This window comes from Somniosus microcephalus, chromosome 1 (assembly GCF_052327205.1).
Source record: "Somniosus microcephalus isolate GS21.2 chromosome 1, FLI_Smic_1.0, whole genome shotgun sequence".
NCBI lineage: Eukaryota > Metazoa > Chordata > Chondrichthyes > Squaliformes > Somniosidae > Somniosus > Somniosus microcephalus.
The window spans coordinates 247,478,221-247,501,466 of record NC_140987.1 but is presented as its reverse complement, the minus strand read 5'-3'; the positions used below and the strand labels follow the sequence as shown (position 1 = coordinate 247,501,466).

At 46.0% G+C, this 23,246-nt stretch overlaps 1 protein-coding gene across 1 annotated transcript in view; it reads left to right on the top strand.

Moving 5' to 3' along the window:
• The window catches only part of cntln (centlein, centrosomal protein), a 477,268-nt gene that overhangs the window by 112,085 nt on the left and 341,937 nt on the right, over positions 1-23,246 (top strand). Inside the window, exons 8-9 of the mRNA XM_085991655.1 lie at positions 9,972-10,130; positions 18,123-18,317. Of these exons, the coding sequence (XP_085847781.1) occupies positions 9,972-10,130; positions 18,123-18,317 (354 nt within the window). The remainder of the gene's footprint in view (positions 1-9,971; positions 10,131-18,122; positions 18,318-23,246) is intronic.

Below are 23,246 nucleotides of genomic sequence, written 5' to 3'. Positions count from 1 at the left end.
TGTTCCCTGACATCTCTGGGAGGTTATTTGTGTCCTCCTTTGTGAAGACAGAACCAAAATATGTATTTAATTAATTTGCCATTTCTTTGTTCCCCATTATAAATTCCCCTGATTCTGACTGCAAGGGACCTACGCTTGACTTCACCAATATTTTTCTCTTCACATATCTATAGAAGCTTTTACAGTCAGTTTTTATGTTCCCTGCAAGCTTACTCTCATATTCTATTTTCCCTTTCTTAATTAATCCCTTTGTCCTCCTTTGTTGGATCCTAAACTGCTCCCAATCCTTAGGTTTGCTGCTTTTTCTGGCCAATTTATATGTCCTCTCCTTGGATCTGATACTACCCCTAATTTCCCTTGTTAGCCACGGTTGAGTCGCCTTCTTTGTTTTATTTTTATGCCAAACAGGGATGAACAAATTCTGTAGTTCATCCATGTGCTCTTTAAATGTTTGCCATTGCCTATCCACCATCAAACCTTTAAGTAACATTTCCCAATCCATCCTAGCCAACTCGCGCCTCACACCATCGTAATTTCCTTTATTTAAATTCAGGACCTTCGTCTCTGAGTCAAATACTTCACTCTCCATCTTAATGAAGAATTCGATCATATTATGATCGCTTTGCCCCAAGGGGCCTCGCACAAAAAGATTGCTAATTACATAATACCCAGGCTAAGATGGCCTGATCTCTAGATGGTTCCTCGACATATTGGTCCAGGAAACCATCCCGTATACACGCCAGGAATTCCTCCTCCACAGTATTGTTTCTAATTTGGTTAGCCCAATCTATAGGTAGATTAAAGTCACCCATGATAACTGCTGTGCCATTATTGCACGCGTCTCTAATTTCCCGTTTAATGCCATCCTCAACCTCGGCATTACTGTTTGGGGGTCTGTGTACAACTCCCACTAACGATTTCTGTCCCTTGGTATTTCTCAGCTCTACCCATACAGATTCCACATCATCAGAGCTAATATCCTTCCTTACTATTGTGTTAATCTCCTCTTTAACTAGCAATGCTACCCCACCTCCTTTTCCTTTTTGCCTGTCTTTCCTGAATATTGAATACCCCTGGATGTTGAATTCCCAGCCTTGGTCACCCTGGAGCCATGTCTCCGTAATCCCAATTATATCATATCCGTTTACATGTATTTGTGCAGCTAATTCATCCACCTTATTACGAATGCTCCTCGCATTAAGACACAAAGCCTTCAGGCTTTTTTTTTTAACATTCTTAGACCTTTTAGAATTATTATTTACTGTGGCCATGTTTGATTTAAACCCTTGATTTGTCTTACTGCCACTTTTGCTTTTCTCCTTCCTGTCTTTTGCTTCTATCCTTGCTTCCCTTTCCTCTGTCTCCCTGCACAGGTTCCCACCCCCCTGCCATTTTAGTTTAAACCCTCCCCAACAGCACTAGCAAACACTCCCCCTAGGACATCGAGTCCCAGTCCGACCCAGGTGCAAACCGTCCAGTTTGTACTGGTCCCACCTCTCCCAGAACTGGTTCCAATGTCCCAGGAATTTGAATCCCTCCCCCTTGCCCCATTCCTCTAGCCACGTATTCATCTGAAATATCCTTCTATTTCTACTCTGACTAGCACGTGGCACTGGTAGCAATCCTGAGATTACTACCTTTGAGGTTCTATTTTTTAATTTACCTCCTAACTCCCTATATTCAGCTTTTAGGACCTCATCTTGGTTTTTACCTATATCGTTGGTACCTATATGCACCACGACAACTGGCTGTTCACCCTCCCCCTCCAGAATGCCCTGTAGCAGCTCCGAGACATCCTTGACCCTTGCACAAGGGAGGCAACATACCATCCTGGAGTCTCGTTTGCGGCCGCAGAAACGCCTATCTATTCCCCTTACAATAGAATCCCCTATCACTATAGCTCTCCCGCTCTTTTTCCTCCCGTCCTGTGCAGCAGAACCACCCACAGTGCCAGGAAGTTGCTGCTGCCTGCCCCCGATAAGCCATCTCCCTCAACAATATCCAAATTGGTATATCTGTTTGAGAGGGGGATGGCCACAGGGGACCCCTGCACTACCTGCCTGCACCTGGTGGTCACTCATTCCCTTCATACCTGTGCAGCCTTTACCTGCGGTGTGACCAACTCCCTAAACGTGCTATCCATGATGTCCTCAGCATCGCAAATGCTCCAGCATGTATCCATTCGCAGCTCCAGCACCGCAATGCGGTCTGTCAGTAGCTGCAGCTGGATACACTTCCCGCACACATGGTCGTCAGGGACACAGGAAGTGTCCTTGATTTCCCACATAGTGCAGGAGGAGCATGCCAAGGGGCCGAGCTGTCCTGCCATGACTTACCCTTTTAATTAATCTAAATTAATTTAAATCAAATCAATACCACTAATTACACTACAATTAAATGATATTCTCACGGGCCCTTGATTACTCGCACTCCCCGATACACAACAGGGACCTTAGAAACAATAACCACAAAAATTAAGACCGTCTAAATTTTATGAACTATTAATCTTAACTGTCAAACTCTAGAGTAGTATAAATACTCACCTGGCCGTACTCACCTAATCCTCTGCTTCCTCTTGCCCGCGTCACTTTTTGAATCGTGACGTGGCTCCAGAACACCGCCGCCGGTCTGTGAGATTGGTAAGCCTTGTATCTCCGCTCCCGACACTGGCCTCAGTCGGCTCCCTCCCCTTGTGCCGACGTCACTTTTGACTTCTGACGTCACTCTTTGAAAATTCTGCTGGTGCTGAGTTGGTACCGCCGCTCTTCCCAGGTCCGCACTGCCGCCACCGCTGCTGCTGTGGGGCCTACCTGCGCCTTGGGCTCTCCTTTTATCGCCGTCGCTCCTCCCAGGTCCGCACTGCCGCCACCGCTGCTGCTGTGGCTTTTTTTTCCTGCGCAATGGATGGAAAATAGAGCACAGAAAGAGGCCATTTGGCCCATCGTGTCTTTGCCAGCTCTTTGAAAGAGCTATCGAATAAATCTCACTCCCCTGCTCTTTCCCCATAACCCTGCAAATTTTTCCTTTTCAAGTATTTATCCAGTTCCCTTTTGAAAGTTACTGTTGAATCAGCTTCCACCGCCCTTTCAGGCAGTGCAGTCCAGATCATAACAACTCGTTGAGTTAAAAAAAAGTGTCCTCATCTTTCCTCTGGTTCTTTTGCCAATCGCCTTAAATCTGTGTCCTCTGGTTACTGACCTTCCTACCACTGGAAACAGTTTCTCCTTGTATGCTGAGGGTGCTTGGAAATTAGAATGCAGTCTTTAAGAAGCCAAGTTTGGCTGAAGTTGTGAAAGTGGATCACTCGGGTCACTGTTGGCTAGCTACACTGCGTGGCTCATCTGTGTTTTTGTCCCACTTTTCATGAACATCGCAAGGAAGAATAAAAACTTACAATATCAATGAGACTGATTCCCAAACTGCTCAAGCAGGAGATACAGACTTCTAGGTCTGCATGGGCAAAAACCTCCAAAACATGTCTCTTGGACCGTTATGCAGGAAATTGGCACTGGCACTGAGAACCAGCTATTTCCCCTCAAGAAATGCTGACCAGTGTCACAAAAGTTTAATGACCTGACGAGAGCAACCAAGGTAACACATCAGACGCTCTTCCTTTTTTTTTCTTGTGCATTAGTGTATGCTTCACCCTTGAAAATGAAGAGCAGAACAACTAGCCCTTCACACTGGTTAAGGGGATACTAATTAAGGAACTGTCATTATCTCCAAACAGCATTTACTAGCATACACAACTTCAAAACTACTTCCTGTAACAGGGTATTACCACCATATTTATTACATCAGTAGTCTGCTGCCACGTGGTACACAGTCCTCAATTGCCTCCCTTTACCTAGTTGACTGAATCTTGTTGCAGGAGAAACTTGTGCCCAATGCCTGTGAAAGTAAGGGCACCAAAGAGGCATCTCCTACATTGCTCCCTATGAGGAGTACACCATGGATCAGATAGTTCGGCACTTTGTTCTTGCCATGGGAGATAGCAAGGTTGGGAGATCAGTGCCACCATTAGATTAGTAGCTGCACATTGGCACATGAGGTCCTGGAAAGCAGCCATAAGCTTCTGTCCCTTTTTCTGTCCCCTTAATCGCAAGGTTAGCTCACCAATTCTTAGCTTGTATCTTCCTTTCCTGCAGATCCACCACAGCATTGGGGAACAGAGGAGCACCCTGAGTTTTCTCCTCTTCAGTGTAAAGGTTCCCAGCTTCTCATAAACTCAGGTGCCTAGTCCCAGCTATCAATTGAGGTGATTTTTGCTGTACTGTCTCCAATACCTGGATGTCTTACTCATAATACAGAGTCAAGAGTTGTATACAGTATTCCAGGTGGGGCTGTCCGGTGCTCTCTTTAAAAACTCAAATCACTTCCTGAAGTTTGTGCTCTATTCCCCTGGCTAAAAATCCCAAGACCCTGTTTGCTCTCTTAACTGCTGCCGCACACCGCGCTGATAGCTCAACAATCGATCCACCAGTTCCTCTCATGCTTTATGAAATAATACGATTTAGCTAATAATGCCACTGTTTATTATGCTTTCCCTAGCTCCTGAATCGGCAATTGGCCCACATTTCTGACATCTGCCAGTTGTCTACTCAGCTTCCCAATCTATCCAGGACCTTTTTATTTGATCAGCCTGTTCCTTGGTGTTGCAGTCCCTCCCAGTTTGGAGTCTTAAACCCTTTTCTCTAACTCTATGTTTCTAACAATACATTTACTACCCGAATCTGGCTATTCTTGTACTAGCTAGCGCATGGTATTGGTTGTATCCTGATACTTTCTGAAGCCCTGTTTCATAATCTGTGACCTGTATCTCAGAGCTTTCTGATGTAGCTTGATCCAACGTGAATGACTTGTGGCCGAGCTCCTTGCTGTCCAAGAACTTCTGCTCCATTATGCGTCTCACCCTTGAGTGGATTCTGTCTTATTATGGTCTTGCCCTTTTCTCAGTGAAGTCCTGTGCCTTTACTCTGCTTCTGGTTGACATGAGGAACTCACTGTGTGGGAACCCCCCTGTTTTAATTGAGGTCTTCTAGCCCTTTGGCATGTTGGAGTACGACACATAACTGAGTTTGATTTAGTTAATCATATTCTATTTCCAACAGAAGTAATATCTTGGTGGTATAAAGCCATACACTGGATTTGCTGGTGATCAGTTTAATGATTTCAAAGGTATTACAGTAAGAACATCAATGTGATGCTGGCAGATGTCTTTGATTTTACCAATCAGCCCCAGTTTAAGAATGAGGTGTAAATACTCATAAAATTTGATTTGGTGGTTTCAAACTTTTTATGATTACCAGAAGAAAGTCATATAAAACGGACGTGTGCTAGTTGCTATCTTGGACTCAGTCCCATCATTTTCAGTTTTGAAAAGATGTGAAATTAAGATGAAAGGATGTCTGAATGAGATTTGGGTGGTTGGCTGAAATAATTACTGGGGACACAAGAAGTGTGGCCGACAGCCATGTTGGACTTTATCCAGTCGTGTTCAGTGTGGTGATTAACTGTCCGTGTAGTCACAAGAACAGGACGTGTGACCGCTAGCTCGGAACACTTTTATCAGCTGCTCATTAAATGTGCCCAGCAGCAATGGGAGTAAACATCTGTAATACAGAATCACATTTTAATGTATTCTGGTCAGCTTTTAAAACTTTCATTTACTTTCCAGAATACACTCAGGTTTCATGCACTGGTGGTTTTTGCTTGTTTTTTTTTTTTAAACAGTTTTGTGGCTTTCTTGGTTCTTTGAACTTGATGACGAGACTAAGAATTGTACAGGGAGACATGGGTTATAATTTTATTTTAAGTTGCCTCTACCAGCACCCTCTCCCTAAATTCAGCAGATTTATTGGTGAATGAGGAAAATAATATAAAATGCTACGGAGAAGCTTATTGTTATAACGTTTTAAGCCCACTTGTCAAATTCATCAGTGTTATTTTCCAAAGTGAAAAATGTTACTCTTTTTTAGCATTTCTAGGCTTTGGTTTATGTGAAGGGAATTTATTTTCTGTTTTCAAGAGATTATGCCAACATTGTTGAGTTTGTTAACCACAGTTTTATATCCTTTCAAATACAGCAAATTAGAGTAGAAACAGATATTTAGAAATGGCATATAAAATGCATATGTGCTGGTATGGTCTGGGTCCCCACAGTATATTGACAGTGCACCTTTAACATAGCTGGTATGATGACTGCATTTCTATACTTCCGATTCTTTTGTATTTGCTGAGGAGGGCTGATGAATTGGTAATGTTGTAAGGTTGTTCTGCATGGATTTGTGCAGTAACAAGCAGACTGAGACTGTCGCAATTCATTCCGCTATGGCCTTTAGCAGTTGTTATGGAATTGGGACTGGCTTCAACCTGGGTAGAGTCCTTGCCTTGCTGTTTTCAATAAATATATACAGTATAGCACCATAGAATTTAATAACTACATGCTTATACTATCAATATAATGCAACATTTTAGTCTGTTTTGGTATAACCTTTTAGAAAATGATGTATTTACTCTGCAAACTTAAAAAAAAATTGTTCTTGGAATGTAGGTGACATTGGCATGGCCTCATATATTGCCCAACCTCACATGCCTTGAAAAGATGGTGATGAGCCTTCCCCTTGAACAGCCTTGTGGTAATGGTGCTCCCACAGCTAATGGCATTCGCCGTGATTTATGCGCAAATGGTGCAGCACTTCAGGCGAGGGGCAGATGCACGGTTAAATGCGGATATCCAAAAGTTGCTGTCCGAGTTGTGCCGCTTAGCCGTAAGCTTTATGAAAAGGCATCTCACTGCCTGTCTCACCATTGAAGTGCATTGAATGGCGTGAAGTTGCTGTATTTGCGCGGTAGATATGAACTAAAATCGGCACCGAAAGTTAAGTCTTGTCCATTCCAGTCTAAGTACCCTTTTAATGATGTGATAAGTGTTAATTACTGCCAATCAACCTCTCTAGCACTGAAAATTAACGAATAAAAGTGTGGAGTCTCATTCCTTCATGTTTTAATTGTTGAGGATTTTGAAAATGTCAAATTTATAATTTTTTTTACTTTTCCTTTCTGTCTTTTTTTCCCTCTATCTCTTATCCAATCTTTGTTTCCTTTTCTTTATTTCTATTTTTGTAACTGATCTAACCTTGAATTCACCCAATCTAACTTACACTTCCTTCTCAGTCCTGGCGCTGTTTATTTCACAAACCTTCAATCTTATTGGTTATGGAGATACCCTGTTGCTTTCCCTGTTCACTCAGGTCCCAGATGCCCAGTTTCCCTTGCTGCGACGTGATCAGCTCGCACTTTCAGCAACTTGCCACTTAAAAAATTTAAAAACCTAAAGGTGCAAGGGCATATCTAACAGCAGACGCCCTGCTGCTGCAAAACCTGGCCCATTATGGTGAATGCCCAGCTAAAGGATTGAAACAGCAGGAGTAGATTTTTATTTTTACTTTCCCCGCCCCCTCCCATAAAATTTGTATTTGTCATTTTATATTGAGGGGATATTGGAAGTACAGGAAACTTTGGTTTATCCGGAGGTTAACTGTCCGGAATGCTCGAGCAACCGGCAAAAATCAGGAGCCGTTTCGTTAGGTTTTTTTTCTTTTCGTTGCTTTTTTTTCACCATTCAGGCTCTGCAAGGTCTCGCTGAAGCTGTTGCTAAGCTACAGAGACGCTTGCAAGGTACGGCTGACTGTTTAGAAGCTGTTAGGGTTTGTTGCCAGATACGGAGCTCAAAATCTCCGTATGTTTCAACATTAGCGCTGGTTTGTCCGGCAGTTTTGATGGGACGGCAACAGCTCGGTCCCATCAGTGCCGGATAGCACAAAGTTTCCTGAAACATGGTTGCTTCAAAAAATTTGAAAATGTTTTTCACCATCTCGTCTCGTTTTGAATACCTCTTAATGTCTCTTCTCTTTTGTTCTCTCCCAGCCCGGCCTTTTAATCTATTTAATTTCCTGTGCTTTTCCAGTCTTGACAAAGGGTTTGCCCCGAAACGTTGACTTTTTTCTCTCCACGGATGTTGCCTGGCCTGCTGAGTTTTTCCAGCATTTTCTGTTGTATTTTCATTAATATATAATTGGTTCCTTTCTACGGAATGAATTTTTTTTGAGAAGTGAAGAAGTGTAATTAAAAACTAAAAAAAAAAAAATTCATTGATAGGATGTGGGCGTCACTGGCTAGGCCTGCATTTAGTGCCCATCCCTAATTGCCCTTGAGAAGATGGTGGTGAGCCACCTTCTTGAACCGCTGCAGTCCATATGGTGTAGGTACACCCACAATGCTGTTAGGAAGGGAGTTCCAGGATTTTGGCCTAGCGACAGTGAAGGAACGGCGATACAGGTCCAAGTCAGGATGGTGTGTGGCTTGGAGGGGAACTTGTAGGTGGTGATGTTCCCATGCGTCTGCTGCCCTTGTCCTTCTAAGTGGTAGAGGTCGCGGGTTTGGAAGGTGCTGTTGAAGGAGCTTTGGCGAGTTGCTGCAGTGCATCTTGTAGATGGTGCACACTGCAGCCACAGTGTGCCGGTGGTGGAGGGAGTGAATGTTGAAGATGGTGGATGGAGTGCCAATTAAGCGGGCTGCTTTATCCTGAATGGCGTCGAGCTTCTTGAGTGTTGTTGGAGCTGCACTCATCCAGGCAAGTGGAGAGTATTCCATCACACTCCTGACTTGTGCCTTGTAGATGGTGGAAAGGCTTTGGGGAGTCAGGAGGTGAGACACTCGCCGCAGAATTCCCAGCCTCTGGCCTGCTCTTGTAGCCACAGTATTTATATGGCTGGTCCAGTTCAGTTTCTGATCAATGGTAACCCCCAGGATGTTGATAGTGGGGGATTCAGCGATGGTAATGCCATTGAATGTCAAGGGGAGATGGTTAGAGTCTCGCTTGTTGGAGATGGTCATTGCCTGGCACTTGTGTGGTGCGAATGTTACTTGCCACTTGTCAGCCCAAGTCTGAATGTTGTCCAGGTCTTGCTGCATATGGACACGGACTGCGTCAGTATCTGACGAGTCTCGAATGGTGCTGAACAGTGTGCAATCATCAGCGAACATCCCCACTTCTGACCTTATGATGGAGGGAAGGTCATTGATGAAACAGCTGAAGATGGTTGGGCCTAGGACACTGCCCTGAGGAACTCCTGCAGTGATGTCATGTGATTGAGATGAATGACCTCCAACAACCACAGCCAACTTCCTTTGTGCTAGGTATGATTCCAACCAATGGAGAGTTTTCCCCTTGATTCCTATTGACTTCAGTTTTGCTAGGGCTCCTTGATGCCACACTCGATCAAATGCTGCCTTGATGTCAAGGGCAGTCACTCTCACCTCACCTCTTGAGTTCAGCTCTTTTGTCCATGTTTGGACCAAGGCTGTAATGAGGTCAGGAGCTGAGTGGCCCTGGCGGAACCCAAACTGGGCGTCAGTTAGCAGGTTATTGCTGAGTAAGTGCCGCTTGATAGCACTGTCGACGACACCTTCCATCACTTTGCTGATGATTGTGAGCATTTAAAAAATATATATTTTTGATTAGTTGCTTTTTAGGGATTGTGAAATTCATTTGAAGAAATTGTGATTTTATTTTACAAGTAGTGGCTTTTGATTCGCATTTTTTAAGTGACTATGACTTTTGAGCCAGTGAGCCTGATTCATTCTGCATGGACACTTCAAACATTTTCCTATCCCCTACCGACCTGCAAAACTTACTATCTAAAATTCTCTCCATGTAAAGATGATTTTCAAAGATTCAAGTGATAAAATCAATTCTTTGCACATTGTTTTGAGATTTATGAAAAAAATAATTGTAATGGCAGCAGAGAATGATTTGTTCTGGATTGTTTTCCAATCTGGCTGACGTTGCTGATGCCAAGATGCTTGGATTGTCGAATTCCCGATTGGCTGTTGGCGTATTTAGCAGCTCTTCTACAACTGTCAATATCCTTATTTGTATTTTCTTCACAAATATATTATACAGGAAGGAGTTACAGGACTTGCAGAGTCTGTACAAAGAAAGTATTGAGCACGCAGCTCAGCAAGCTGAACTCATCCACCAGCTTCAGGCGCTCAATCTGGATACGCAGAAGGTGTTGAGGAATCAGAAGGATGCTCATGCTTCGGAGACTAAGACTTACCAAAAGGTAAGTGGTACAATTCCTGTAAGTAAAGCAAATTTGTAAAGGTTTAAAATTGCATGCTGGTTTTGGAAAACATGGGGTAGATTTTCACCTTCACCGCATGGGAGGCAATCTGGTGGAGTGGATCGCCTGGCTCGTTGTAGGATCGCCCGGCCCGGCCCCTTGTAGAAGCCACCATTGTAGGATCGCCCGGCCCCTTGTAGAAACCACCGTTATAGGATTGCTAGGCCCGGCCCCTTGGAGAAACCACCGTTGTAGGATCGCCCGGCCCCTTGTAGCACCCACCTTTAACGTAGTAAAACGTCCCTAGGTGCTTCACATGAACGTTATCAGACAAAATTTGACACTGAGCCATATCAGGAGATATTAGGACATGTGACCAAAAGCTTGGTCAAAGAGGTAGGTTTTAAGGAGCGTTATAAAGGTGGAGAGGTTTCGGGAGGGAATTCCAGATCTTTGGACCTCAACAGCTGAAGGTCCGACCACCAATGGTAGGTCGATGCACAGAAGCATAAAACAAGCCACAGATGCATTGTTTGATGAAGCAAGCCACTTCATCTATTATCTGTGGACAATCAGTGGCAGCATAATAGAGCACTGCTGAATGGCAACATTCTCCAGGGTCCAAGGAGTTGTAGGTTGCACCCACGTGACCTCATGTGTTCCCCTAATCCAATCAATTACTTACTCCAAAAAAGGATTCTATTTTCTCAATCTCCAACTTGTGTGTGTGGTACTGTCTTGGCCTACCCCTGCGGTATTTAACAGTGAAGAGAGAAGATGATTTTGGTCAGGTGCCGATCTTTTCCACCTGCATGGAAATATGTTGCATACTATTCAACTGTCTCTACATGAATATTCTCTCTGTCGATTCTGTGCCACACGCTAGCGAGAGTAGAAATAGGAAGATGGGGAGGACCAGTGCGTGGCTTGAGGCATGGTGCAGGAGGGAGGGCTTCAGATTCTTAAGGCATTGGGACCAGTTCTGGGGCAGGAGGCACCTATTCAAAAGGGACGATTTGCACCTCCACAGGACTGGGACCAATGTCCTCGCGGGGAACAAGAGCAGGTCAGAGGCTAGGTATTCTGTGGCGAGTGGCTCACCTTCTGACTCCCCAAAGCCTTTCCACCATCTGCAAAGCACAAGTCAGGAGTGTGATGGAATACTCTCCACTTGCCTGGATGAGTGCAGCTCCAACAACACTCAAGAAGCTCGACACCATCCAGGACAAAGCAGCCCGCTTGATTGGCACCCCATCCACCACCTTAAACATTCACTCCCTCCACCACTGGTGTACCGTGGCTGCATTGTTTACCATCTACAAGATGTATTGCAGCAACTCGCCAAGGCTTCTTCAGCAGCACTTCCCAAACCCACGACCTCTACCACCGAGAAGGACAAGGGCAGCAGGCGCATGGAATGCATGTATGTAAACACACATAATGTGGTGAATAAGGTTGGTGAGCTACAAGCATAATTAGCTGTGTGGGAATATGATGTAGTGGCAATAACGGAAACATGGCTTAAAAATGGTGAGGACTGGGTGCTTAATATTCACGATACAAGGGCCTCGATTTTCATTGAGCCGTGGAGTCGGGGTTGGAGGCGTGCGGGGGGTTAAATTCCCGAAATTGGGGGTCCCGCCCCCAACCCGCTTCCATGCCAATTTCAAAGGAGGCGGGTACCCGCCCCGCACTGGGACCCGCCTACCCGAGGCGGGAAGGGATTAGTGCCAATTAATTGCCTGTTAACAGGCAGTTTTTAGCCTAATCCCTATTTTTAAGCTTGAACTGTGGGAATCCCGATGGCTCCAAACCACACCAAGTTGGAGGAGTCGGGCCGTCGGGTTGGAGGGGTCGAGATGTCGGTGTTCAGGTGAGCGATGTGTGCATGAGTGCAAAGGTAAGTGTGTTTGGTGTGTCTAAAGTGATTAAATAAGTTTTACATACATTTTCTAACCTTTTCAGCCTTCCTTTAGGTTCGGGGAGTCCCTCATCTCACCGGCACAGAAAGCAGAATGGCTGCGATCTGTCAAAAGTGACAGCCTGCAGCTTTCTGTGCAGGAGAGATTTCTAACCGAGTCTGTGGAGAAGGGCTCATGTTAGAAGTAAGACTGTCAGTGTTTGACAGCTTCAAACAGCTGTGAAACACTGATATTTCATCTGTCAAAACGTCTTGACAGATGACATTTCAGTCCGTGACGTCACCTGTTGCCGGGTGGCCCTTAATTGGCCTGCTGAGCCGACTGGGCGGGCTCAACAAGGTCAATCAAGTTAAAATCGCGTGGATTGGCCGCATCTCGATGGAGGCGGGACTACAACCCCGAAAGCTGTAGTCCCGCCTCCTTCCCGACTTCTGAATGAAAATCACCCCCACAGTGTTCAGAAAAGATAGGGAAGGGAAAAAGGGAGGCGGGTGGCAATATTGATTAGGGAAGACATTGTAGTGTTGGAAAGAAAGAATATCCTTGAGGGGCAAGGACAGAATCTATTTGGTTAGAGTTGAGAAGCAAAAAGGGTATGATTATGCTATTGGGGGTATTCTACAGGCCTCCAAATAGTGAGAGAGAGATAGAGGAGCAAATCTGCAGGGAAATCAGAGATGTGCAAGAACTATATGATATTGGGGGGACTTTAATTACCCAAATATCGATTGGGATAATGCTAGGGTAAAGGGAAAGGAGGGGGAGGGATTTCTGAAATGTGGTTCAGGAGAACTTCCTTGACCCGTATGTTCTCAGCCCAACTAGGAAGGAGGCATTGCTGGATCTAGTGCTGGGGAATGAGGTGGGCCAACTGTCTGTGGGAGAACACTTGGGTAAGAGTGATCATCATACCATAAGGTTCAGATTAGTAATGGAGAAGAGCAAGGAACAATCTAAAGTAGAACTTATAAATTGGAAGAGGGCTAACTTCAATGGGATGAAAGGGGATCTAGCAGGGTAAAATGGAACCAAAGATTGACAGGAAAATCTGTAACGGAACAATGGGTGATCTTTCAGGAGGAGCTGTTTCAAGTACAGGCTAGGCACATTCCAGCAAGAGGGAAAGGTAGGGGAACCAAAGCCAGGGCTCCTTGGATGATGAGGGAGATAGAGAATATGATGAAACAAAAAAAGAGGGTGTATGATACATGTCAGGTGAAATACAATAAGTTGAGAGGGGAAGCGAAGAGGAAAATAAGACTGACAAAGAGAGAATATGAGAATAGAATGACAGTTAACATAAAAGGGAACCCAAAAATCTTCTACCTGCATGTAAATAGTAAGCGGGTAGTAAGAGACGGGGTGGGACCTATTAGGGACAAAGAAGGTGATATATGCTTCAATGAGTACTTTGTATCGGTTTACTAAGGAAGAGGATGCTGACAAAATATCGCTAGAAGCAGAGATGGTAGAGGTAATGGATGGGGTGAAAATTGATAGTCAAGATGTACTGGAAAGGCTGGGTATGCTTAGAGTGGATAAGTCGCTTGGTCCGGATGGCTTGCATCCCAGGTTGCTAAGGGAAGTGGGGGTGGAGATAGCAGAAGGGCTTGCCATAATCTTCCAATCTTCCCTAGATACGGGGGAGGTGCCAGAGGATTGGAAAGTGGCAAATGTGACACCATTGTTCAAGAAAGGGTGTCAAGGCCAATCCTAGTAACTACAGGCCAGTCAGTTTAACATCAGTGGTGGGTAAGGTTTTAGATACAATAATCAGGGAAAAAATTAACAGGCACTTGAAGAGGTTTAACTTGATTAAGGAGAGCCAGCACGGATTTGTAAAAGGCAGGTCATGTTTGACTAATGAGGGGAATGCAGTGGATGTTGTCTATATGGATTTTAAGAAAGTGTTTGACAAAGTACCACATAAAAGGCTGGTTAACAAATCTGAGGCTCATGGAATAGGAGGGTCAGTGTCAGCTTGGATAAGAAATTGGCTTAAGGACAGAAAACAGCGAGTCGTGGTAAATGGTTGTTTTTCAGACTGGAGGATGGTAGACAGTGGTGTTCCCTAAGGGTCAGTGCTAGGACCACTGCTTTTGTTGATATATATAAGTGACTTGGATATTGGAATACAGAGTAAAATTTCAAAATTTGCTGATGATGCCTGATGCGCTATCAATTACTCATAAAAGACTGAGAGTTAAGAGAGTAACTAAAGGCTTTTATTAACAAAAGAATGAAGGTCTGCCTCGAGTGGTCGACCGGTCCAGAATACAAAGGGGCTGGGGAGCAGTCACCTTTATACTAGGACTTGTGGGAGGAGTCAGCCGAGGCATGTCCAGGCATGTACACAGTGGAATACAAACAGTGGTTTACCACATTCACCCCTTGTTTAAAATTGAGTCCGGCGGGGTGCGCACAGCCTCCACAATCGCCTGGGCCTCCTTCTCAACAGCGGAATGTCTGGTCTCCAGGCCTTGGAGGGTTCGTGAAAAGAAGGCCACGGGTCTCCCCGCCTGATTGAGGGTAGCGGCAAGGGCAAAGTCGGACGTGTCGCTTTCCACCTGGAAGGGGATGGATTCGTCCACTGCGTGCATGGTGGCTTTGGCAATGTCTTCCTTGATACGGTGGAAGGCTAAGCGGGCCTCTGCCGTCAAGGGAAAAGAGGTGGACTTGATCAGCGGATGGGCCTTGTCTGCATAGTAGGGGACCCACTGGGCATAATAGGAGAAAAACCCTAGGCACCTCTTCAGGGCCTTGAGGCAGTGGGGCAGTGGAAGTTCCATAAGGGGACGCATCCGGTCGGGGTCGGGACCGATGACTCCGTGTTCCACAACACAGCCAAGGATGGCGAGGCGGTTTGTGCGGAATATGCACTTCTCCTTGTTATATGTCAGGTTCAGGAGTTGGGCGGTGCGGAGGAATTTTTCGAGGTTTGTCCTGCAAGTCACGGCCGCAGATGGTCACATTGTCCAGATATGGGAAAATGGCCTGCAACGCATTTTGATCTACCATCCGGTCCATCTCCCTTTGGAAGACGGAGACCCCGTTGGTGACGCCAAAGGGAACCCTAAGGAAGTGATAGAGGCGGCCGTTTGCCTCAAAGGCAGTATACTGGCGGTCCTCAGGGCGGATAGGGAGCTGGTGGTACGCTGATTTCAGGTCAATGGTCGAGAAGACGCGGTACTGCGCGATCTGGTTGACCATATCAGCTATGCGGGGGAGTGGGTAGGCGTCCAGCAGGGTGTAGCGATTTATTGTCTGGCTGTAGTCGATGACCAGGCGCTGCTTCTCGCCGGTCTTAACGACCACAACCTGGGCTTGCCAGGGGCTGGTGCTGCCCTCAATAATCCCTTCCTTCAGAAGCCGCTCCACTTCGGTTTTAATGAAAACCCTGTCCCCGGCACTGTATCGCCTGCTCTTTGTGGCGATGGGCTTACAGTCGGGGGTGAGGTTAGCAAACAGTGGGGGGGGGGTGACTCTGAGTGTGGAGAGGTTGCACCTGGTGCGCGGCGGGCAATTTGGGAGCTGCTGGCTGCAGACTGTGAGTGGGGGTAGGGGTCCACCGTACGCCATCGTAACACTTTTAAGGTGGCACTGAAAATCTAACCCCAGCAGGACGGCAGCGCAGAGGTCAGGCAGGACCAGAAGTTTAAAATGATCGTACACGGTCCCGTCTACTACGAGTGTCACTACGCAGTAGCCGCCGATGTCCGCCGACTGGGACTCGGAGGCCATAGAAATCCGCTGGTGCGCAGGCAGGACTGGGAGAGAGCAACGCCGCACCGTGTCGGGGTGGATGAAGCTCTCCGTGCTCCCAGAGTCAAAAAGGCAGATTGTATCCTGGCCATTTACCTTAATGTCCATTGTGGAACTGGCCAGCTGGTGCGGTCTCGCTTGGTCCAGTGTAACGGATGCCAGCGTAGGGGTCGGTGTGTCGCTGCGGGTATCAGATGAGGCGGTGTTGGGGGCCTGCTGCGTTCCGGCTGTCGCCCAAGATGGCGGCGTCCATGATCCCCATGTGGCTGGAGGCGTCCAAAATGGCTGCTGTACCGGTGGTTCGCACATGGCCGGGGAGGCCCAAGATGGCGGCCCGCATGGCCCACACGCGGCGCTGCTGGGGTTCGGGGTGGCTTTGGCCCTGCAGACGTTAGCGTAGTGTCCCTTCTTCCCGCAGCCCGAGCAGATCGCGTTTTTCGCCGGGCAGCGCGCTCTGGGGTGTTTTGCCTGGCCACAGAAGTAGCATTTCTGGCCTTGGGGCACTGCTGTCTGGCCTTGGGACACTGCTGCGGTAGTTGGGCCATGGCTGGGGTGGCACGGCGCTATGAGGCGGTCCTACCGTGTCCCAGGCTGTCATTCCCCGCGGCGTCCACGGTGCAGAGGAGTAGGCATCCATGCCCCGGTAGGCTGCATCCAATGATAGTGCGAGTTCAGAGGCCTTGTTGAGGTCGAGGTCACTCTGCTCCAACAGTCGCTGTCGGGTGTAATTGGACCTGTGGCCCGCTACAAAAGCGTCCCGGATAAGTTCCTCTGTGTACACGGCGGCCTTTACATCCTTACAACCACAGGCCCGGCCAAGCACAGACAGTGCCTGAAGGTATTCCACGGTCGATTCCCCAGGTTGTTGTTTACGACTCCCCAGAAGGTGCCTGGCGTACACTTCGTTCACTGGGCGCGTGTACTGGTCCTTGAGGAGCTTGATAGCGTCCGCGTACGAGGTCGCGTCTTGGATGACCGAGTACACTCGGTGGTTCACTTTGGAGATCAGGACATCCAGTTTGTCCTCGTCCGATTTGATTGCTGCGGAGGCGGTCAGGAATTTTTCGAAACACTTAAGCCAGTGAGTAAACTTGGTGGATGAGTCCGCCTCCCGATGATCTAAGTCCAGGCATGCTGGTGTGAGGATCTTCTCCATTATAAAAATTTTGTTAATAAAATTGATGCGCTATCAATTACTCATAAAAGACTGAGAGTTAAGAGAGTAACTAAAGGCTTTTATTAACAAAAGAATGAAGGTCCGCCTCGAGTGGTCGACCGGTCCAGAATACAAAGGGGCTGGGGAGCAGTCACCTTTATACTAGGACTTGTGGGAGGAGTCAGCCGAGGCATGTCCAGGCATGTACACAGTGGAATACAAACAGTGGTTTACCACAATGCCAAACTTGGAGGTGTGGCAAACAGTGAGGAGGATACCAATTGACTGCAACAGGACATAGAAAGACTAGCAGAATGGGCAGACAAGTGGCAGATGGAATTTAATACAGGGAAGTGTGAGGTGATGCATTTTGGCAGAAAGAACAGGGAGAGGCAATATACATTTAATGGCACAGTTTTAAAGTGTGTGCAGGGACAGAGGGACCTGGGGGTTCATGTGCATCGATCTTTGAAGGTGGCAGGACATATTAAGAGAGTAGTTAGCAAAGCATATGGCATCTTGGGCTTCATAAATTGAGGTATTGAGTACAAAAGCAGGAATGTTATGCTGAACCTTTATAAAGCTCTGGTTAGGCCACAACTAGAGTATTGCCTCCCGTTCTGGTCACCACACTTTAGAAAGGATGTGAAGGTCCTTGAGAGGGTGCAGAGGAGATTTACCAGAATAGTTCCAGGGATGAGGGATTTTAGCTGCAAGGTTAGGTTGGAAAAGCTGGGGTAGTTCTCTTTGGAGCAAAGGAGGTTGAAGGGAGATTTGATAGAGGTGTACAAGATTATGATGGGTTTGGATAAGGTAGACAGAGAAAGGCTGTTCCCATTAGCTGATGGTACAAGGACTAGGGGACACAGATTTAATGTTTTGGACAAGAGGTACGGGGGGGGATGTGAAGAAGAACTTTTTTACGCAGTGAGTGGTAATGACCTGGAACTTACTACCGACAAGGGTAGTGGAAGCGGAGACGATCAATAACTTCGAAAGGAAATTGGATAGGCACTTGAGGGAAATAAACTTGCAGGGCTACGGGGATAGAGCGGGGGAGTGGGACTGACTGAATTGCTCTGCAGAATACATGGACTCGATGGGCCGAATGGCCTCCTTCTGTGACGTAATGACTCTATATTTTTATGTTAGCAATACAGCGAGCTGAACATACGTTACGATGCATTGAAATCCAGTGAGGCCCAGCACCATCAAAGACACGTTTCCCTGACAGCTCAACTGTATCAAAAGGAGCAACAAATAAGCCAGCTTCTTGGAAAATTGCAACAGGCTTTAGATTCTAAACAAACTGCAACGTATGTGACTACTGCTAAATGCTTGGAGCAGGTAAGGCACTGGATAATAACACTTCACTGTATCATGCCATGGTAAAGAGCTAAAGAGGGTAGAGAATCCCATTATGAAATGCTGGGAGCTAATGGTTGGGGTTGGAAAATCAGGGCTACCATGTTACAGCCCTACTTTTGCTTCTGCACTTGCTGCTACCGAGGCTTCACACCAGGAGCGCTGTTTAACAAAACTCTACCATATACATCTGGGAATACTTACTTGTCACCACCAAAGTAATGTTGACAAGATCCACTAAGGATACTTGTATGGTTTCAAATGTCATTTTACATCTCTGTTCTGATTATTTTTTGAATTACTTCCAGGCAGGGGGAGATTTCCATTTTTTTTAAAACTTAAATTTTGAATTTTTAATCGTGCAAAAGTGGTTTAGTTCCAATGTCTGAGACTGGGAAAGCCAGAGTTACACCTGTCTTAGAATTGGCTGCTGGCAGAAGTTGCCCCCAATCCCAAAATGGAGCATGTTTACATATGACATGATAATGAGGGTCAATGCAGCTGTCCCAGAAATGGTGGCGTTTACACCAGAATTGCACCTGACTTAAGTTAAGCTTGTAGTAAAGTGGGCAAATTACCCACATGAGTCTCAGACCAGGAAGTGGTTGAGTTCACAGGCTTTGAATGTCTACAAACTTTGTCTGAAGTATCAGCTTCTGAAGCCATTGGAAGAATCTTTTCTCAGCTGTGGCACTGGGAATGGATTCTGCGAGCTGCCTTTCAGCAGTTTCAGGTGGTGTTCACTACAGGCATCCCCATATATGTCCGATAATGGAGGAAAAGTAATAGGTATGTGGGATAAGGCTACATCAAAGGAGAACACCACCTAGGAATTACCCTTCTATCACAGTCGACAGACCGTGCTGGCAGGCTGCAGAGCCAGAGGCTGACTTCTGTGGAGCGTCTGTTCCCTGGTGCCAGATCACACTTTCACCTCTGGCACCATGAGGGGAATGGATGAAGGATCTCCACACATAAAGAGACTGCAAGGAAGGGTTGAGGGTGGAGGGGTGTGAGGTGGGGGGAGCAGTTGATTACCTTGGCTGCTCTGGTGAGGTCATTACACCCCTTTCTGAAGGGCAGTGAATCGTGGGATTTAAGTGCCTGAAGTTTGCTGTGTTTCCTTGATCTGGCTGCCTTCAGTTTTATATCCTGCTGCTGCACTTGTGCATCACCTCCCGGTATTTTCTCATTCCTTTTGCTTGCTCCTACTCCTCCTCCGCCCCGCTCCACTCCTTTCTGACTTGGTCCCACTCCCACTCCCAGGTAGTTTATAGTCCCCACCCTGCTCCTTTTGACATTCATGGCCTAAATCTTGCCTCATGCCCAGGTTGCCAGCCTTCCCCAGCATATCTGAGGTGCCTTGGGTTGTATTTAGGCAGGCCTGCATGCCTCTGCATGTGTAGATTCACTAACCCTGCAACTTACACCAGGGTTCACTGCCACCACCTCCAGGTGGGCAGTGCAATGGCACCATCAGAATCTCGGGGCAAATATGTACATCTTCTTAAAAATAAAAGGTGGATTCTTGCCCATTTGACTGTTGGGTTTGTGCGACTGGCTAAACTGAAGAATGTTGTGAATTACTTTGAAATGTCTTCGTTGTTGATTCAGTTGGACACAGCAGCCGTCTTTGCACGCATAGATCCACAAGCAGCAAGGAAACGAATGACTGAGGGGAAAATGTTTGCTAGTTCACTGGGAGAACCTGCTGCTCTTCCCTGAATAGGGCCATGGATCATTAACTTCTACCTGAAGCATCAAAACAGTCAGATGGGACTTCAGTTTAACATTTTGCCCAGAGGGTTGCCTCTCCCTCCGTGCTAAGCAGGGCTAGATTATGTGCTGGAGTCTTGAAGTGGGGCATGCGCCCACATCCATCTCATTCCGAGGCGAGAGGACTACTAACTGAGCCAAATTGACCAGATTACTGGTCAGACCCCCTTTTGAATGGAGAGAACTAACACTCTGCTCGTCTATATTTGAATCATTAATATATCTTCTGTAAAGTTTTAGAGGGTTGTTACCAGACCTGTGTGAAAAATGACAAACAAAAATACAGTAGTCTTTGATAACTATAAAACCTCTCGAGAGCCTCGGTAATTGCTATGTAGATTTAATGAGTACATGTCTTAATGAAACAGTTGTAATTTCCATACTTGCATGATTCCTATAGAAAATCCTTTACATTTTGATGGGTGGGATAGAGCACCAATGTTTGACAAATATTTAATCGTATTTACAGAAGCTATTCAATGAGTGTTTGGTCGGTTATGCTTGCTTTTTTGTTTTTCTTTAACCTGCTTACATCAAAGGTGATATCAATATGTAGTTTTTTTTCAGCTGCGCTATTGTACAATACACTTCCAATTACTAATTCATAGTGTTTGACAGGGTGAGTGTATTCTGATCTAATTTAAAATTCTATTTCAACTTGACAGTACACTAATAATTTTAAATATGTTGGTTGTTAGAACTGTTTCTTGTGGTTAAGTCTCAGTAGAGGTCAACATTCTCACCTGCCAACTGTTCGTGAGGGAGATATAATCAGTCTTCGACTGGGAAACTAGGTTGCATGGGAAGTGGTACTGATGGGAAATGCAGTTCCTGCCAGCTGACCTGTGGAGTAACTCAGCACTGAGTCTGCAGCCTGTTATTTACTCCGCTAGCTGAAAGGACACATTTAAAGTGCATTAAGTTAAAGTGGAAGGATAAAAGATGAAAATTAAAAAAAAATCTTGTTACAAATGGACACAAAATATGTACACAATTGATATGGACCAGTGAAATTTTAAACGTCGTCCTCCAGGTGACATTTGATAATTTACTGCCAGAGTTTGTTTTATGGCCTGGTGTCCAAGCATTCTGCCAAGTTTATTGGGATGAAATTCTTCCTCTTTTACACTGCTTTGGCTTTTTTGTTAAATTTGACCCCCCTGTTTATTCCATTTCGACTAATTGGGAAGCTGAATGAGAGATGGATATTTAGGGGGAGAAATTGGACCTTGTTGCACCTATTTTAGGGACATCAAATGAAGATCAATTTCAGGGACCAGTGTGCTGCGCCCCAAGGAAGTCGGACCGATATTGGGTTGGCCCATTTTTCAGGTGTTCGGGGCAGCTGCCTAAAATGGGTGTAAGGCCGCTCATTAGCACATGTCTGTTGTAGGACACCTCTGCGAAATTGGGCTGCCCCGAGAGGAGCAAGCGGAAGACCTGCTCTGCTCAGGAATTGCTGGTGTGGATGCAGCCTAGCAAGTAGCCACCACCAGAAAGATAAGTAGGAGGAGCAGGAGTGCACCCACCGACCGCCCCCCCCGCCCGCCCCCCCCCCCCCCCAACCTCGGTTCCGTAGCACTCAAGAAAGTTGCAGCTGCCCTGCGATCACTCGCCTCCCATTCTCCCTAGCGCGCCCCCCCCCCCCTCCCCTCCCCCAGTCTCCGGTAGGTAGACAGCCCACATTTGGATCTCTGGACGGCCCCTGGAGCCTCAAATGGCGTCGGCATCTCACCCGAGATATTACGATAAGGCCGGTGGACCAACTTCAGGTGGTCCTCAGGCTGGCTTTCTCTGGCAGGGGAGGCATGCGTGCCGCACAGTTCAGGCATGCTGCACCCCATCTGATATAAAACATTAGCTTAGAAAGAATTCACCACTGTGCTTATGTTTCTGGCTGCATAGTTAGAAATTTTAGGCTCTGAATGTTGGCGACTGGTGCTGCCAAGTAGTTTTTAATGATATACAATAAAGCATGGAGGAGCTTAGTAGGATTTAGTGAAGGTTGATTGTAGTCAACGCTGTGTGAATTGTGTATAATGAACAGTTTTGTTGAAATATAATGCACACTCTATAAATGTTAGTTCCATATTTTGCAGATTAAATAACCAAAATGTTATAATTTCTGTAAGTCATGGAAGAAGTTGTGGATGCTCCTATCTGTCTGCCTATGTGTTGCGTCTGTAACTGACCCTGATAATAGTTATAACCCGCGCTCACCTCTGGATATTGTACAGTGAGGTGTTAATGTTAAAATAAGTGGAAAATCCAGATTAGGTTTCAAAAGGCTCTAATTTTAGTAAATCAGTTGCATCTTACACTTATATTAATGATTTTTTTTAAACGAATGTAACAGCAAGAGTCATTATTGAAAAAAGAATCTGTTTCAGGGGCCAGGAATTTGCAGTCAGCGACAAAGCAAAGGTGTTCGCCGCTAGCCCCGAAGTAAGCTTCGCACAAAGATCTCGCGATCTCTGTGTCGAAGTTCGGGTTTTCTGACGCATAATTGAAATGAACCCAGTATAGTGGGGATCCCATAGTGTGAGCTGCTGTGACGTCAACAAGCTGTCTAAGCAGCCAATCAAAACGCAGAATTCTCACCCAGCGAACCAGGAAGTGGGTAAGCTCTTAAAATTCTAACTTTTTAAAAATGTTAGAGAAAGCAAAACAAAGATTGGGGCTCTCACATGGGGAAAGGGCAAACCTGAAATAAAGATGAACAAACTTTTACATTTTTTTTTTAAGTTTCTTAAAATTAATATTTATTAAAATGGATCAATTTGACACTGCACAAAATTAAAATTCGTTTTTCAGGGCCATAACCTTTGTTTAGCAGTCAATACGCTGTTAAACCCCCAGTTAAATCTAATTCCTTTGGGTCTAACTTTTAATGGAGTGTTTAACAGCGTAATTACTGTGGAAGAGCTGAAGTTTTCATCAGTTTCCATGATTTGAGAGATTTCACTGATTGAAGGTTCAGTCGGGAGGTGTGGGGGAGGTACAGCGCAGCCTGTGGAGGAGCAGTGAATGACTGACCGCAACTTTAGGGTTTCCACATTAGGCTGCGCATGCGCTACATTCTGAAGTTGCGGTCAGCTTCAAAGGCATAATGACGGTGAACGCTGCCAGTTTGCC